Below are 19475 nucleotides of genomic sequence, written 5' to 3'. Positions count from 1 at the left end.
ATTGCTTGAAACAAATGTATTAAATGTGCTAATGTATTTTTAAAAGGTATATTTGATGTTTAAATATCAGTTTAGAAGTGATATATGAATAAGAGTTTAATTCATGTGACAAATGGTCATATTTATGGAAAGTACATTTTAATAATATTAGCCTATCTTTATCGGAGATTTAGCGGCCATTCATTTTTGTCAGTCTTCAAAAGGATGTATATTCACATTATTTTACACACAGGTTCTTAGGTCTTATAGTTAGATTTGTACAGAGTTTTTTTTTATATCTTGTGTCATTTTGATTTTAAATGTCATTTTATTGTGTAAATATATGCAAAATATGCATCAGCCATACATGTGAAGTGTTTCTTAAATAATTTCATGAAATTACAATATTTTGATAAACTGATCAGTAAAAGTGTGACCATTGAGTGTCTAATAAAAATAAAACAAAAACATTCTGCCTTGAAGCAATGTGTTGAAAAACGTATTCTCGTAATATGCAAATTAGCGCATATTTAAGGAGGGTTTGCATCATTTGCACATTTACATTTTTAAATAACTAAAACCTGTAATACAATAATATATTGTATTTATGTATACTTTCAACTGGTAAAGTTTCAGTCTGATGAGAGTAAAGAAAAAAAACTATTAGCCTGTGGTGCCTGGCCTTAAATAATATGTCACCCTATAAAATATTTCCATGTGTATATTTCCACATACAGTTGAAGTCGGAAGCTTACATACACTTAGGATGGAGTCATTAAAACTCATTTTTCAACAACTCCACACATTTCTTGTTAACAAACTATAGTTTTGGCAAGTCGGTTAGGACATCTACTTTGTACATGACACAAGTAATTTTTCCAACAATTGCTTACAGACAGATTATTTCACTTATAACTAACTCACTGTATCACAATTCCAGTGGGTCAGAAGTTTACATGCTCTAAGTTGATTGTGCCTTTAAACAGCTTGGAAAATTCCAGAAAATTATGCTATGGCTTTAGAAGATTCTGATAGGCTAATTGACATCAGCCAAGACCTCAGAAAAAGATTATAGACCTCCTCAAGTCTGGTTTCTTCCTTGGGAGCAATATCCAAACGCCTGAAGGTACCACATTCATCTGTACAAACAATAGTACGCAAGTATAAACACCATGAGACCACACAGCCGTCATACCGCTCAGGAAGAAGACGTGTTCTGTCTCCTTGAGATGAACGAACTTTGGTGCAAAAAGTGCAAATCAATCCCAGAACAACAGCAAAGGACCTTGTGAAGATGCTGGAGGAAACAGGTACAAAAGTATCTATATCCCCAGTAAAACAAGTCCTACTGTATATCGACATAACCTGAAAGGTCGCTCAGCAAGGAAGAAGGCAAGGAAGAAGGCACTGCTCCAAAACCGCCATAAAAAAGCCAGACTACAGTTTGCAACTGCACATGGGGAAAAAGATTGTACTTTTTGGAGAAATGTCCTCTGGTCTGGTGAAACAAAAATAGAACTGTTTGGCCATAATGACCATCATTATGTTTGGAGACTAAGGGAGAGGCTTGAGAGCCGAAGAACACCATCCCAACCGTGAAGCACAGGGGTGGCAGCATCATGTTGTGGGGGTGCTATGCTGCAGGAAGGACTGGTGCACTTCACAAAATAGATGGCATCTTGAGGAGGAAAATTATGTGGATATATTGAAGCAACATCTCAAGATATCAGTCAGGAAGTTAAAGCTTGGTCGCAAATGGGTCTTCCAAATGGACAATGACCCCAAGCATACTTCCAAAGTTGTGGCAAAAAGGACAACAAAGTCAAGGTATTGGAGTGGCCATCACAAAGCTTTGACCTCAATCCTATAGAAAATGTCTGGGAAGAACTGAAAAAGCATGTGCGAGCAAGGAGGCCTACAAATCTGACTCAGTTACACCAGCTCTGTCAGGAGGAATGGGCCAAAATTCACCCAACTTATTGTGGGAAGCTTGTGGAAGGCTACCCGAAACGTTTGACCCAAGTTAGACAATTTAAAGGCAATGCTACCAAATACTAATTGAGTGTATGTAAACTTTAACCCACTGGGAATGTGATGAAAGAAATAAAAGCTGAAATAAATAATTATCTCTACTATTATTCTGACATTTCATATTCTTAAAATAAAGTGCTGATCCAAACTGACCTAAGACAGGAAATTTTTACTAGGATTAAATGTCAGGAATTGTGAAAAACTGAGTTTAAATGCATTTGGCTAAGGTGTATGTAAACTTCCGACTTCAACTGTATATTCCCTGCCCAAGTCTCTGTCTCCTTTTTGACGCCGTAGTCCATACCTCCAGGAACTGTGCGTTGATCTTGAACTCAGGCATGGGACGTCCCTGCTCTTTAGCAGCCTGCTGGCGCTGCTCGATGCCCCTGAAGAGGTGGGTGACTGCCCGGGGAATAATGCCCAGCTCCTCCTCCCCGATGTTCACGTCAAACCCTGTACCCATGGTGTACGTCTTACCTGACCCCGTCTATAGGAGGAGGAAGAGGACGAGGAGGATGATGATAAGACAGCAGTGGAGAGGAAAGATGAAGAGAAGGGTGAGAGGGAGATAGGATAAAGCGGGGAGGATGAAGAGGGGGAAAAAGATAAGGATTAGGAAAGGATGGGGTGGGGATGAGTATGGAGAGAGAGAGAAAACAAGTTTAATTTATTTCACATAGTGAATTTATTGAAGTTTCATTTACATCTGTTGTGTTTGTATTCCAGTGAAAAGAACCCTCTGATTACTGGGTCAGACTGTGGGGAAAGTGTTGAAGCTGGATTAGTAAATCCCAGTACAGACTAGACAGACACATACTCTACCAAATGTCCTCTACAGTCTGAGTAAATACACAGGGACAAACTGAACAGTGCTGGGCTTGGTCAAACCGGGCTACCTAGAGCCTGGGTCAACCACTGTAGCTACTGTACATACAGTGTGGATGACATACAAATAGGTTACCATCAATGCAGGAATGGAAGGGGGAAGATGAGCTTATATAAAAAAATGTATGGATATCTTAGATGTGTGTGTGTGTGGCTACTTAACCGCTTAAGACCCCACACCATTTAAATCCCCCTCCCATCAAACAGACTTAGTTCTAGACAGCCCCTACTATTGGAGAAAAAGGCTCAGTTGCCAAGGCAACCGGGGTGAAGGGGAGAGAAGCCCAAATGTCAATGCAATTTCCATTGCTACAGAGTCAGACTGCCAGGAAAAGGAAAGAGGCAGCTTGAGAAGAGTATGAATTGGTTAATTGGTAGGAAACGAGAGGGAGAGGGATGGAGGGGTTGCTTTGGTGGTGTTACTATACATAGAATTGTGCTTTATGATGGTTTGCAATGACAGAAGCATCGCCAGTACTCTCAGAAACCTTTTGTAAAAACTATACAAGCACTCCAAGAGCTAATAAGTATTACGGAGGGGGTCCGTGAGTTTTCAGGACCTCACAAACACATGTGTAAGGCAGGATTATGATATCAGTTCAGTCTTTGACTAGTGATCCAACATAAGCTTTTGCATTACACAAATAACCCCAATAACTAATAACTATAACCCCAATAACTACAAACTAGGGGAATATGGGACAACTGCTATAGCTTACTGCTATAGCCCAGAGTTGTTCCTGGCCACATGACCTGGCCTATGGAAATATCAACAGGTTACACGAAAATATCCCCCAAAGGACCAAACGGCCATGCAGTCAGAACAATCAACCAAGGTCAGTTGAGAAGTCTTTGAGGGCCATCGTGTAGACTTGCCTGGCCGTAGGCAAAGATGGTGGCGTTGTATCCTTCGAAGCAGCCCTCGATCAGTTTCTCAGTGCAGTCAGCATAGATGCTGTCCTGACAGGAGTCCATGTCGAACACATAGTCGTATGTAAACGCCTTGTCTTTACCCAGCATCACCTGGGGCTCCCCAGGGGTCACAAACGTACAGATGTGACATCCCTCAATCTTCTCCCGTGCCAGTTGAGGACGGATCCTGGTGGAGATAGGGAGGGGGAAAGAGAGAGAGAGAGAGAGAGAGAGAGAGAGAGAGAGAGAGAGGGAGAGAGATAGAGAGCGAAAGAAAGAAAGAGAGAGAGAGAGAGAGAGAGAGAGATAGAGAGCGAAAGAAAGAAAGAGAGAAATGTCACTGTGAACAAAAGCTAAACATACTGTAATTGGCTTAACCTATGTAAATATAATGTTGTTTTTAGTCTGCACATTTGTTTGTGTGTTAAGTGTTCAATATGTACAGTAACATTCCTCACTGTTGATCTAAGTTGTTGTACTATTAAATGGACTCTTCAAACAAGGAGTTAACAAAGGCATTAACTTCCCTTATAAGCCTATAAGAAGGCCAGTCTAGCAGCTAGAGGTCGGCCGATTAATCGGCATGGCCAATTAATTAGGGCCGATTTCAAGTTTTCATAACAATCGGTAATCAGCATTTTTGGACGCTGATTGCGGCCAACTACATTGCACTCCACGAGGAGACTGCATGGCAGGTTGACCACCTGTTACGCGAGTGCAGCAAGGAGTCAAGTTTAATGCTAGCTAGCAACTCACCTTATCTTATAAAAAAATAATCTTAACATAATCACTAGTTAACTACACATGGTTCATGATATTACTAGTTTAACTAGCTTGTCCTGCGTTGCAAATAATCAATGCGGTGCCTGTTAATTTATCATCGAATCACAGCCTACTTCGCCAAACAGGTGATGATTTAACAAGCAGATTCACGAAAAAAGCACTGTCGTTGCACCAATGTACCTAACCATAAACATCAATGCCTTTCTTAAAATCAATACACAAGTACAGTGCCTTGCGAAAGTATTCGGCCCCCTTGAACTTTGCGACCTTTTGCCACATTTCAGGCTTCAAACATAAAGATAGAAAACTGTATTTTTTTGTGAAGAATCAACAACAAGTGGGACACAATCATGAAGTGGAACGACATTTATTGGATATTTCAAACTTTTTTAACAAATCAAAAATTGGGCATGCAAAATTATTCAGCCCCCTTAAGTTAATACTTTGTAGCGCCACCTTTTGCTGCGATTACAGCTGTAAGTCGCTTGGGGTATGTCTCTATTAGTTTTGCACATCGAGAGACTGAAATTTTTCCCATTCCTCCTTGCAAAACAGCTCGAGCTCAGTGAGGTTGGATGGAGAGCATTTGTGAACAGCAGTTTTCAGTTCTTTCTACAGATTCTCTATTGGATTCAGGTCTGGACTTTGACTTGGCCATTCTAACACCTGGATATGTTTATTTTTGAACCATTCCATTGTAGATTTTGCTTTATGTTTTGAATCATTGTCTTGTTGGAAGACAAATCTCCGTCCCAGTCTCAGGTCTTTTGCAGAATCCATCAGGTTTTCTTCCAGAATGGTCCTGTATTTGGCTCCATCCATCTTCCCATCAATTTTAACCATCTTCCCTGTCCCTGCTGAAGAAAAGCAGGCCCAAACCATGATGCTGCCACCACCATGTTTGACAGTGGGGATGGTGTGTTCAGCTGTGTTGCTTTTACGCCAAACATAACGTTTTGCATTGTTGCCAAAAAGTTCAATTTTGGTTTCATCTGACCAGAGCACCTTCTTCCACATGTTTGGTGTGTCTCCCAGGTGGCTTGTGGCAAACTTTAAACAACACTTTTTATGGATATCTTTAAGAAATGGCTTTCTTCTTGCCACTCTTCCATAAAGGCCAGATTTGTGCAATATACGACTGATTGTTGTCCTATGGACAGAGTCTCCCACCTCAGCTGTAGATCTCTGCAGTTCATCCAGAGTGATCATGGGCCTCTTGGCTGCATCTCTGATCAGTCTTCTCCTTGTATGAGCTGAAAGTTTAGAGGGACGGCCAGGTCTTGGTAGATTTGCAGTGGTCTGATACTCCTTCCATTTCAATATTATCGCTTGCACAGTGCTCCTTGGGATGTTTAAAGCTTGGGAAATCTTTTTGTATCCAAATCCGGCTTTAAACTTCTTCACAACAGTATCTCGGACCTGCCTGGTGTGTTCCTTGTTCTTCATGATGCTCTCTGCGCTTTTAACGGACCTCTGAGACTATCACAGTGCAGGTGCATTTATACGGAGACTTGATTACACACAGGTGGATTGTATTTATCATCATTAGTCATTTAGGTCAACATTGGATCATTCATAGATCCTCACTGAACTTCTGGAGAGAGTTTGCTGCACTGAAAGTAAAGGGGCTGAATAATTTTGCACGCCCAATTTTTCAGTTTTTGATTTGTTAAAAAAGTTTGAAATATCCAATAAATGTCGTTCCACTTCATGATTGTGTCCCACTTGTTGTTGATTTTTCACAAAAAATACAGTTTTCTATCTTTATGTTTGAAGCCTGAAATGTGGCAAAAGGTCGCAAAGTTCAAGGGGGCCGAATACTTTCGCAAGGCACTGTATATATTTTTAAACCTGTATACTTAGTCAAAATAAATTCATGCTAGCAGGCGATATTAACTAGGGAAATTGTGTCACTTTTCTTGCTTTCTGTGGAAGCAGAGTCAGGGTATTTATTGTCACACCCTGACCATAGTTTGCTTTGTATGTTTCTATGTTTTGTTTGGTCAGGGTGTGATCTGAGTGGGCATTCTATGTTGGATGTCTTGTTTGTCTGTTTCTGTGTTTAGGCCTGATATGGTTCACAATCAGAGGCAGGTGTTAGTCATTGTCTCTGATTGGGAGCCATATTTAGGTAGCCTGTTTTGTGTTGGGTTTTGTGGGTGGTTGTCTCGTGTCAGTGTTTGTACCACACGGGACTGTTTTGGGTTTTCACGTTTCTTGTTTTGCAGTTTATTCATGTATAGTTTCATTATTAAAGAACCATGAATTATAACCACGCTGCATTTTGGTCCGCCTCTCCTTCTCAGGAAGAATCCCGTTACAGGTATATGCAGCAGTTTGGGCCGCCTGGCTCTTTGTGAACTGTGTGAAGACCATTTCTTCCTAACAAAGACCGTAATTAATTTGCCAGAATTTTACATAATTATGACATAACATTGAAGGTTGTGCATTGTAACAGCAATATTTAGACTTATGGATGCCACCCATTCGATAAAATACGCAATGGTTCCGTATTTCACTGAAAGAATAAACATTTGTTTTTGAAATAATAGTTTCCGGATTTTACCATATTAAGGACCTCGTATTTCTGTGTGTTATTATGTTATTATATTATAATTCAGTTTATGATTTGATATTTGATAGAGCAGTCTGACTGAGCGGTGGTAGGCAGCAGCAGGCACGTAAGCATTCAATCAAACAGCACTTTCCTGCGTTTCCCAGCAGCTCTTCGCTGTGCTTCAAGCATTGCGCTGTTTATGACATCAAGCCTAACTCCCGAGATTAGGCTGGCAATACTATAGTGCCTGTAAGAACATCCAATAGTCAAAGGTACTGTACATGAAATACAAATGGTAGAGAGAGAAATAGTCCTATAATTCCTATAGTAACTACAACCTGAAACTTCCTACCTGGGAATATTAAAGACTCATGTTAAAAGGAACCACCAGCTTTCATATGTTCTCATGTTCTGAGCAGGGAACTTGCTGCACTTTTACTTTCTTCTCCAACACTGTGTTATTGCATTATTTAAACCACATTGAACATGTTTCATTATTTATCTGAGACTAAATAGATTTTATTTACGTATTAAGTTAAAATAAGTGTTCATTCAGTATTGTTGTAATTGTCATTATTATTATACAATAATAAAAATCGGCCGATTAATCGGTATCGGCTTTTCATGGTCCTCCAATAATCGGTATCGGCGTTGAAAAATCATTATCGGTCGACCTCTACTAGCAACAGGAGGTATACAGTAGTCGGTAGCTCATAGGTCTCGTCCTTACGCTACCCTGAATCTCTGACCCAATACTCTGCCCCATAAAACCAGCTAGCTGGCTTCATATGTATGTTTGTGTGTGTATGTCCGTGTGTGTGAGATTGGGAGTGTGTGTGTGGGGAGTATGAATGTGAGCTAGAGACGCACTAAGCTCCAATGCTGAATGTCAGTAATGCCCTCCTGATAGCTGGCCAACTAAAAGCTGGCCTTGGATAATTTAGCCTGGTGTAGAAGTGAGAGAGAAAGTATATGCTGGGCATATACCGGTGGGGAAATTCCCCCCCGGACCCCCTCGAAGTAAATGCTTTTTTATCAGAGCAATCATCACTTAAATAGCTGGTTTCAGAGCATTTCTGTGTCTGGTTGAGGAACTGAATACGCCCCAACCTGCTGTCTATCCCTGCACCCCCACCATCACCACCTCCACTCCCTGCCGCTTCTCCAACACCACTGCACTCTCTCCGTAAATCATTAAGGGCTGTGCGTATCGAGGGAGAAGATAGAGGGAGGAAAGGAGAGGTGGGGGTGAAAGGCTTCTTTATGCACATTTCTGCAGAAATGGCCAATGGCCAATGGTGACTTTAAAATAGTTACAGAGTTTAATGGCTGTGAAAGGAGAAAACTGAGGATGGATCAACAACATTGTAGTTACTCCACAATACTAAGTCGAAAGAGCACAGCAAAAAGAGCATGGCAATCAACGACGGTTGCATGTCACGGGCCGTGGAAGCCGAAGACAGCAGCCTGCCGCAAAGTAGCCTACACTCCCAATGAGAGGCCCGGAGCAGATACCAGCAACGAATAGCTTCACCGCCATGGAGCCTGATCTTCCTGCACCTTCGTCGCTGGGGTTACCTGTGTCTGTGGCCATTGTGCCTACTCCTACTCCTACTCCTTCCCCTACGATTTCGAAGACGATGTCGGCAACCTTCCGTCCCTGCTCTGGATCGAACGGGGCTTCTCCATCTGTCGGAGGCCTGCACCATCCTGTGAAGCATGGGAGTGTGCCGATTCCCTCAACCTTTTCGCCAGCCGTGATTTTGGGCAGCTCCATGTTAAGAAGTGTGACTGTTCCTGGTGCAAAAACAATGTCCTACCCCGGAGCTGGAGTAAATGACATTACTAAGCTGCTCCCGAATGTACTACGCCAGGACATGGACATAGATTATATCGTAGTCCATGTTGGTTTTAATGATATCATGAAGGGCAGCTCTCAAGAGTTGAAACTGGATTTCAAAGAGCTGATTGACTGTCTGCTAGACACTAATAAAATAGCCGTCATATCTGGCCCTATACCCTCTCTGAATCGGGGGGCATTGAACGCTTTAGCGGGATTCCCTCTCTTCACAACTGGCTACGTGATTATTGCAGCTCAATGTGTGTAACTTTTGTTGACAACTTTGATACCTTTTGGAAACAAAATACGTTTTATAAGGAGGATGAAATCCACCCCAATAATTTGTGTTCCTGGATCCTTTCACAGCATTATAAGGCTGCGTTGAGACAATAACTTATCAATGACCCAAGCCCAGCTCAGTTAATCCATATAATTGTGTTGCTGATGTCACACTCTGATCTGTTTCACCGGTCTTTGTGATTATCTCCACCCACCCAGGTGTCACCCATCTTCCCATTATCCCTTGTGTATTTATACCTGTGTTCTCTGTTGCCAGTTCGATTTGTTTCGTCAAGCCTACCAGCGTATTCCCCTCTGTCCTGTTACGCGATTGTTCCTGTTTTCTAGTTATTTTCCCGGTTTTGACCTTTTCTGCTTGCCCTGACCCTGAGGCTCCCTGCCGCCCTGTACCTTTTCCCCACCTATCCAGATTACTGACCCCTGCCTGTCCTGGACCTGTCTTTTGCCTGCCCCTGTTGGAATAATAAACTGTTGTTAATTCGACGTTGCCTGCATCTGGGTCTTACCTTAAAACGTGATAGCGGAGTCATCATAATGCTTTAGCAAATGTACATTATACCAGGGGCATTGGTAGACCCAATGTAAGGAACCTAATTTACGTCCCTCTAACTGCCCTGAATGCATCTGCCAATCTTACAGCTATTGTATGCAGCAAACATCTGTCTATGAACCAGATTTATGCTGTTAGCGCTGAGGCAGTGTGCCCTAGGATCGAATCCCCGAGCTGACAAGGTAAAAATCGGTCGTTCAGCCCCTGAGCAAGGCAGTTAACCCACTGTTCCCCGGTCGCTGAAGATGTCGATTATGGCAGCCTTCCGCACCTCACTGATTCAGAGGGGTTGGGTTAAATGCGGAAGACACATTTCAGTTGAATGCATTCAGTTGTACAACTGACTAGGTATCCCCCTTTCCCTTTTCCCTTTCCATAATAGGGCATCCACTGTGTGCAGCTCACCCTGCACTAACACAAATAACATAAGAATATCTACTTCTGATAAGCTTCCTAGTAAAGCAATGAAAACAAGCAAGCACTGCAGAAAAGTGGTTCAAAATAGCTTGTTAACTGCTAGTCACAGACAACATTCGTAATGTGACTATCTCTGAAACTCACTTAGGCAATACCTTTGATGATACAGTGGTAGCAATACAAGGTTATAACATTCACAGAAAATACAGAAATGCCAGTGGTGGAGGTGTTTATATTCAAGTGCTAACAGTCAGTATCTGGATAATGTGTGTGAAATGCTTGTAATGTATGTGATATGAACAGAGGTATATTTTCTATGTGATTTAAATTTTAACTGGCTTTTATCAAGCTGCCCACTCAAGAAAAAGCTTCAAACTGTAACCAGTGCCTGCAACCTGGTTCAGATTATCAGTCAACCTACCAGGGTAGTTACACACACAGCAATGACATCATCAACGTGTATTAATCACATATTTACTAATGCTGCAGAAATGTGCTTGAAAGCAGTATCCAGATTCATCGGATGCATTGATCACAATATCGTAGCCCTAGCAAAACCAAATTGCTTATCCTAGTTACTAATAAGCATGCACCCATTAAGAACATGACTGTAAAAACTGTTAAATCCCAGTGGATTGATAAGAAATTGAAACATGGTATGGTTGTGAGGGATGAGACAAAAAGGAATGGCAAATAAGTCTGGCAGTACAAGCGATTGGCAAACATACTACAAATTGAGAAATCATGCGACTAAACTGAATTTAAAAAAATAACTACACTATGAAACAAAGATAAATTACATAAATAATGAAGATAAAAAGCTTTTGAGCACCTTCAATGAAATGTTGGAAAAAAAGGCAAACTCAGCTCCATCATTCATTGAATCAGATGGCTCATTCATGACAAAACCAACTGATATTGCCAACCGCTTTCATTATTTTTTCATCGGAAAGATTAGCAAACTTAGGCATGACATGCCAGCAACAAACACTGATACTACACATCCAAGTATATCAAATTATGAAAGACAAGAATTGTAATTTTTTTGTGCAAATATTGCAAATATATAAATATAATGCAAATATTATTTGTACTACATACGTAGAGCTACTTATGGTCACTTTAGTTCAGAGAGAGGAGGGAGGGATGGGGGAAAGGGAGAGAGAGAGATAATGACAGAGAAGAGAAAGAGAGAGAGGGGGGGTGAGCAAGAGAGAAAAAAAGAGAGAGAAAATGAGCAAAATGTTTGCATGGGTGTGGTGTACACATGCCAACCAATGTACTGTATAATTACCCAAAATGTGTTTTGCTTGCATTCTAAGTACAATTCAACAACAGTAGGAGGGTCTCCATTCTGCTCCATAAACATGTCCGCAATCGCAAAGTTTTCCTATTGGGTAGATGCGTCTTGGACTGGCAGAATGCGCTGACACCTCAGAGGTCATGATACATAGAACAGAGTTCTTCCAGAAATGCAGTGGTGGGAGACAGTCTATTTTGGGGAAAGTTCAGTTTAAGTGTAGGCTATGTGCTGCCTCGGAAATAAATAGCCTTCAGTCCAGAAAGTGGGTCCTCATATACTAACACTTCACAGTGTTTCACTTCAGTTACAGGACATTTGAAGTTACAGGACATTTGAACTTAAGGAAAGGACTATAATTAGGCCTACATTACAAATTATAGGACTGGACTATATCATGTGCATCACAAACCAGCATACGCATACTGCTAATGCGACACCAGAAACAATACAACTTAGTGGTCTTATTCAAAGATACCAGGACTGAGGTATTTACTGTAGGTGAGGGGAGTGACACAATATACCCACCCACCCACACACACATCCGTCCAGATACCATTACATGTCCAAAAGTATGTGCTCGTCGAACATCTCATTCCAAAATCATGGACATTAATATGTAATTTGTCCCCCCTTTGCTGCTATAACACCCTCCACTCTTCTGGGAAGGCTTTTCACTAGATGTTGGGACTTGCTTCCATTCAAACACAAGAGCATTAGTGAGGTCGGGCACTGATGTTGGGCGATGATGCCTGGCTCGCAGTCGGCATTCCAATTCATCCCAAAGGCGTTCGATTGGGTTGAGGGCAGGGCTCTGTGCAAGCCAGTTAAGTTCTTAACGAACAATTTCTGTATGGACCTCGCTTTGTGCACGTGGACATTGTCAGGCTGAAACAGAAAAGGGCCTTCCCCAAACTGTAGCCACAAAGTTGGAAGCACAGAATCGCCTTAAATGTCATTGTATGCTATAGAGTTAAGATTTTCCTTCACTGGAACTAAGTGGGCCTAGCCCGAACCATGAAAAACAGGTTCATACACCTGTCAGTAGTGGGTGTGGCTGAAATATCCAAATCCACTCATTTGAAGGGCTGTCCACATACTTCTGTATATAAACTGTACATAATGCTGGGGTGAAGCAAGTTGTTCTTATTTTCTTGACTTACATATTGACTTTAGTATTTTGACACTGAAACTGCCCTATACTGCTGAAGCAACTATAGGCTAATATTGGTAGAAAGGAAATACTTCAGACTAGGGTTGCATGGTATATCAGTGAACATATCGGATTTGGCCGATATTAGTTAAAAATGCCAACATCGGTATCGGCCTGATGTCTAGTTTAACGCCGATGTTAAAAACCGACGTCAAAGCTACTGTGCATACCTATATAACGTAGGTACATGACGTAAAATGTTGCACTACACATGCAACACAGCAAATCTAGCCCACAATGTCTGCTGTGTGGATCGAGCAGTCAACAAGTCGTGCAGTCATTTGAAAGAGTAAGAAGGTTTCAGAAAGACAACTCAAAGGCGAAATCCATTAAAGCCAAGATAATGGAATTCATTGCCCTTGGCAATCAACCGTTCTCTGTCGCTGTTGACCTACCGGAGTTACACATTAATAGTGTCACTGCTATTAGCTTCACGACATACATACTATGGAATGACGTTTGGGTCTTTGCGTGTCAAAAAATATACAGTAACACTGTCAAAGTTGTACAAAAAAGTCTGCAAACAAGCAGACAGCGGCCACGAATGCTGTGTTTACAATACTGCGTTGGTAATAAAGCATGATTCGTTCGACAGCAACTTCTGGGGTAGGTAGCTTTAGCTTGTTACCTAGCTAGCACCAATACAACCAGCCTGAAAACAATGACCAGTAGAAACTGCAGGCATTTTCATTATTCTTAGACATGATTTAGGAATCCTTGTGAGTAAGTATTAGCTGGGTTGCCACTTGTTGTTTGCCTATTGAAATTGAACTTCAGTTAATGAAAATAAATAGCTAGCCAGCTACTTAAACCTGTTGCCCAAAGCTGACGTTATAAGCAGCCAGCTACCTTCATCTGGCTAGTGAGGCTCGACCGGACCAGGTTATGTGTTGTGAAGCTAGCCACAATAAGGATTAGGCACAGTAGTGGGATTTGCAGTTTGCCTTCAAAAAAAAAGTATGCCATTGACAGTGATGCAAATGAATACAAATAGTAGAATTATGCTATACTTTTATTTTGAAGGATAAGCGCAACGTCCACTAGAGTGGCTAATCCTTATTGTGGCTTGCTTCACATAGATGGGTCCAACCACCATTAATGGAATAAGAACTGTCTTGTAAATTAGGGTTATTTTAGAGGATGACACCTAGCTATATAATTAGCTAGCTATCTATCTATAGCTACTGAAACAAATGTTGTTTTGCTATGTTTTTGTGGAAGAACATTGTTTGCATCCATGAGCCAGCTAGATCAGCACTGTAGGTGTGCAAGACAAGTTTACCAGCATCATAGCATACGTATCGATGAATCGTTGTGACATATGAAACACAAGTGAGTGTAATCAATGTGTAATAACTACGTAAAAAATGCATGAACGCGTTAAATTATTATGTGAAGTGCAGTCATATTCAGGTCCTGATTGGTCAACAAGCTTATATGACACGTCAAATAGTGTTATTTGACATGTCAAAGACCCAAACGGCGTTCCATAGAAATCCTGGTTGAGAAAAAAAAACTTAACTAATGAACAACGAAAAGCACAGCAAGTGAGTGAAATAAATAGGTTTTGATTATGTTTTACTGGTAATGGGGACATATGTAAATGCCAACAAAATAACTTTTTGGTCAGTGTGGTGTGTGTGTGTGTGTGTGTGTGTGTGTGTGTGTGTGTGTGTGTGTGTGTGTAACCTTTATTTAACTAGTTAGTTAAGAACAAATTCTTATTTACAATGACGGCCTGGACGACACTGGGCCAATTGTGCTTTCCCTATGAGACTCCCAATCACGGCCGGATGTGATACAGCCTGGATTTGAACAAGGAGTGACGCCTCTTGCACTGAGATGCAGTGCCTTACACCACTGTGTCCGTGTGTGTGTTAACTATTTAACTGTACTAGAATGCTTAAAAGGCTGCTAAAATTGTAAATATCGGTTATCAGTATTGGCCAAAAATGTCATATTGGTGCATCACTACTACAGACTGAAGATCTGTGTAGCAGAGTCGAAAGTGCATTACCGGCTTGATGTGGATGTTATCATAGGTCGTGCTTATTTGGTGTGTGTGTGTGTGAACAGGCCTATAGAGAAGTAATTACACGACAGTAAGGATCAACTGAAAGCCAATTATTCTGCTAGTCAACACCTGTCTTACAAATTAATAGAACACACATGCACACACACACACACATACACACACACAAAACACACATGCACGTACAGGCACGCATAAACATGTCAAATAAGGTGGTACTGTACACACACACTCCCACGTCTCTCATCACCTTGACTGAAAGACCCCTGCCATTATGCTACAGTATGTGTAGTTTAAGTACTTAACATTGAAATAATTACCTTATCTGGATGGTTCAACAAGTACCTCTCCACCTCACCTGGGAGGAGGTGTTCTGGGACACTGTAAAGTCCATGGAGAATAAGAACACCTCCTCCCAGCTGCCCACTGCACTGAAGATAGGAAACACTGTCACCACTGATAAATCCACCATAATTGAGAATTTCAATAAGCATTTTTCTACGGCTGGCCATGCTTTCCACCTGGCTACTCCTACCCCGGTCAACAGAACTGCACCCCCCACAACAACTCGCCCAAGCCTTCCCCATTTCTCCTTCTCCCAAATCTGCTCAGCTGATGTTCTGAATGAGCTGCAAAATCTGGACCCCTACAAATCAGCCGGGCTAGACAATCTGGACCCTTTCTTTCTAAAATGATCTGCCAAAATTGTTGCCACCCCTATTACTAGCCTGTTCAACCTCTCTTTCGTGTCGTCTGAGATTCCCAAAGATTGGAAAGCAGCTGCGGTCATCCCCCTCTTCAAAGGGGGTGACACTCTTGACCCAAACTGCTACAGACCTACATCTATCCTACCATGTCTTTCTAAGATCTTCGAAAGCCAAGTCAACAAACAGATTACAGACCATTTCGAATCTCACCATACCTTCTCTGCTATGCAATCTGGTTTCAGAGCTGGTCATGGGTGCACCTCAGCCACACTCAAGGTCCTAAATGATATCTTAACCGCCATCGATAACAAACATTACTGTGCAGCCGTATTCATTGATCTGGCCAAGGCTTTCGACTCTGTCAATCACCACATCCTCATCGGCAGACTCGACAGCCTTGGTTTCTCAAATGATTGCCTCGCCTGGTTCACCAACTACTTCTCTGATAGAGTTCAGTGTGTCAAATCGGAGGGTCTGCTGTCCGGACCTCTGGCATTCTCTATGGGGGTGCCACAGGGTTCAATTCTTGGACCGACTCTCTTCTCTGTATACGTCAATGAGGTCGCTCTTGCTGCTGGTGAGTCTCTGATCCACCTCTACGCAGACGACACCATTCTGTATACTTCTGGCCCTTCTTTGGACACTGTGTTAACAACCCTCCAGGCAAGCTTCAATGCCATACAACTCTCCTTCCGTGGCCTCCAATTGCTCTTAAATACAAGTAAAACTAAATGCATGCTCTTCAACCGATCGCTACCTGTACCTACCCGCCTGTCCAACATTACTACTCTGGACGGCTCTGACTTAGAATACGTGGACAACTACAAATACTTAGGTGTCTGGTTAGACTGTAAACTCTCCTTCCAGACCCATATCAAACATCTCCAATCCAAAGTTAAATCTACAATTGGCTTCCTATTTCGCAACAAAGCATCCTTCACTCATGCTGCCAAACATACCCTTGTAAAACTGACCATCCTACCAATCCTCGACTTTGGCGATGTCATTTACAAAATAGCCTCCAATACCCTACTCAACAAATTGGATGCAGTCTATCACAGTGCAATCCGTTTTGTCACCAAAGCCCCATATACTACCCGCCATTGCGACCTGTACGCTCTCGTTGGCTGGCCCTCGCTTCATACTCGTCGCCAAACCCACTGGCTCCATGTCATCTACAAGACCCTGCTAGGTAAAGTCCCCCCTTATCTCAGCTCGCTGGTCACCATTGCATCTCCCACCTGTAGCACACGCTCCAGCAGGTATATATATATATATATATATATATATATATATATATATATATATATATATACTGAGATCATGTGACAGATCATGTGACACTTAGATTGCAGACAGGTTGACTTTATTTAACTAATTATGTGACTTTGGAAGATAATTGGTTGCACCAGATCTTATTTAGGGGATTCATAGCAAAGAGGGTGAATACATATGCACACACCACTTTTCAGTTACATTTTTTTTGTGCATTTTTTGAAACAAGTAAATACTTTTGAAAGGCACTGTACACACACACACGCCATGGAGCCTGGGTCAAAAGACTCTCAGTGATTTCTGGTGGCTGGTTACTATGGAGACCGTGGTCGTAAAGTACCATAGAGTTAACAGTATCAGTCAGCTGGATGTGTCAGCCATTATTAACACATTTAAAAGATAGGGCTAACTTCACAATATTCACACTTAATTACAGTGTGCGTGCATGCATGTGTGAGATAAAGAGAGAGGGAGGTGGAGGCAGACAAACACAAAGTGAAGTAGAGGCTGGTACTATATGTGCCAAATTACCCATTGTGCCACTAGATATTTCTGTCAGTGTGCCACCTCAGCATGTGTCCTCCTAGTAGGGAGCGGCCCTTATTCAGCAACAACACAGATTTGTGATGACTCATTCATTCAACTGTCTTTATGTGAAAAAGACAAGCATGTCTAGGGGACTAACAAAGGATTTTAGATCCAATGATTAACACATTTGATAGCTTTAAGTATGAACAACATAATGCATTCTTTACTGCACTCTTTCTGTGGGCGTATGACCTCAATAAGGCCATTGCAATGTTTTCTTCACTGTAAACAAATAATCAATTTCAAAGAATCCATTTCACAGTCAGAGCTCTCTAGCCTAGGAAACGGTTGGCTGTCTTTTCCTTGAAGACCGTGACTAAAAGCTCCTTTCATTGATCAACTATCGCTCAACTGTCTTCTTTTTGAAAGGATGCCCAAGACTTCGGGCACCGGGCCAAAGAGCTATAAATGCCAGATCTGTCTTTCCAACAGTTCAGCCGTTACAAAACAAGGCTGATATCATCCATTACTTGACCGGTGTGTGAGGAATTTGGTCGATGGCACTTGCCATTTGTGCACCCTGCAGTTTATTTTTGGAAGCGTGTGATGATGCTGCGTCATGCATGGATACAGTGTAGGGCCTAACACATTTCTTTAGTAATTCTACGACTCAGAAGCCTTGAGATTGTGGTTTATGTAAACTATCAACTGCAAATTCCTAAATTCATATTGTCCTACGCACAATATATGCAGTGGTTTGAATTAGCCTATAGTCTGCGTCCTCAAAGACCAGCATATCATATGGCAACAAATTTGACATCAAAATATAGACCTGTTGGTTACAAACGTATCACAATTTTTCTATGAAATCACAAAGCGCTTAGACTGGACACTGTGGCCCAAAATATTATGCAAGGCCTGAGACGAATCTATGTAATTGTGCCGACAGTTGCATCTATGCAAATGCAAAGCAATTAAATGTAAGGCTTGAAGACTTACCTCAAAGCCACCCGGACTGAGCTTTCGTCCTGTCCCATTGACATGATTCCACAGTTGAGTGATTATCGATTGATAGAAGAACAAAAACGAGTGTAGGCTATCTGTCCGTTTATTTTCATCCGACAAAACGGGATGGAGATGAGTGCGCAGCTCCTGAGAGCAAGTTGTCTGAGCAACAGAGCAACTCACCTCGACTTCACTTCAGCCATATTTCAGATTATTATAAGCATAATAGAGATTTTCAATAAAATACTGTGCCTGTTTGGTGCCCCCTTGCATTTCCAGCTAGAATGCATTCTTTGTCGGCATTCTGTTGGAGCGTCAATGCTGTTGCGTTAAATCCAGTCGCTTTTGCGGCTCGTTTGCTTCCAGGCTCTTTGGATGAGAGAGGGACACACGCCTCCCCCGCACACCGATTCAGCTCGAGTCGCAATGCGTCACCAAACCACGCCTTCTTCGACGGGCTCTGTCTGTGAAGGTTAAGAGTTGACATCACAATGCGCATGAAGCAGCCAGATGACTAAAAATTGACATCGAAATAGAATTTGACGTTTGAAGAAACCTGGATAAACGTCAGAATCGGTTAAAGTCAACTTGGTGAAACCGTGAGATCTAGTTGGATGGAGATCAATTCCAATTTCGACATTTTGAAGAAATGTAGTGAGTGACTTCATGCCAGGTCTAATCTTGGAATATCATCCTCACAAATTAATAGTCTGTTTTCCATGAAGACCATGATGCTGGTTGTTATCAGTCAGATCATCAAATCTTCCCCAAAAAATTATGAAAAACTAAGACTTGTCTTCTACTGAATGCATTGTAGAATAGAACATAATAAAATATAAAACATTTAGTCGACCATTTGGTTTGAACAGAATTGCTTTCCCCCCCAACATACCCACAATTATACTGTAGGCTACACACAATGACATGGTTGAGAGAAATAGCAGTTGGTATGTAATACGCCCCATGTATTTGCAACTCTGTAGTCTTCGAATAAGTGCCCTTTCATTTCATTCTAGCCTATGAGATGCTTCTGGCTATCTTGGTGCACCTCTGAGGATTTCATGAAATTTACTTGACTTAAACTCATAGGCAGTTGACGAATGTCCTACATCTCACTCTGTTCTGGACGTTTTTCCAGGTCACACCTGTTCAGTCCACACT

The 19475-nt window shown here is 41.7% G+C and overlaps 1 protein-coding gene across 8 annotated transcripts in view; it reads right to left on the bottom strand.

Annotated features, from left to right (window-relative positions):
- The window catches only part of LOC110524456 (kinesin-like protein KIF21A), a 62204-nt gene extending 43492 nt beyond the window's left edge, over nucleotides 1-18712 (bottom strand). For 6 of the 8 annotated variants that reach the window (XM_036979447.1, XM_036979471.1, XM_021604114.2 and 3 more), the window contains exons 1-3: nucleotides 18309-18711; nucleotides 3772-3994; nucleotides 2315-2497 (exon numbers count right to left, since the gene is read on the bottom strand). In XM_036979447.1, the coding sequence (XP_036835342.1) occupies nucleotides 2315-2497; nucleotides 3772-3994; nucleotides 18309-18352 (450 nt within the window). In that variant the 5' untranslated portion in view covers nucleotides 18353-18711. Of the gene's footprint in view, nucleotides 1-2314; nucleotides 2498-3771; nucleotides 3995-18308 lie in introns of all 8 variants that reach the window. The other 2 variants (XM_036979468.1, XM_021604143.2) reach the window with 1 other exon arrangement.
- Between the last annotated feature and the right edge of the window lie 763 nt (nucleotides 18713-19475).

This window comes from Oncorhynchus mykiss, chromosome 1 (genome assembly GCF_013265735.2).
Source record: "Oncorhynchus mykiss isolate Arlee chromosome 1, USDA_OmykA_1.1, whole genome shotgun sequence".
NCBI lineage: Eukaryota > Metazoa > Chordata > Actinopteri > Salmoniformes > Salmonidae > Oncorhynchus > Oncorhynchus mykiss.
This window is presented reverse-complemented; position numbering and strand designations above follow the sequence as displayed.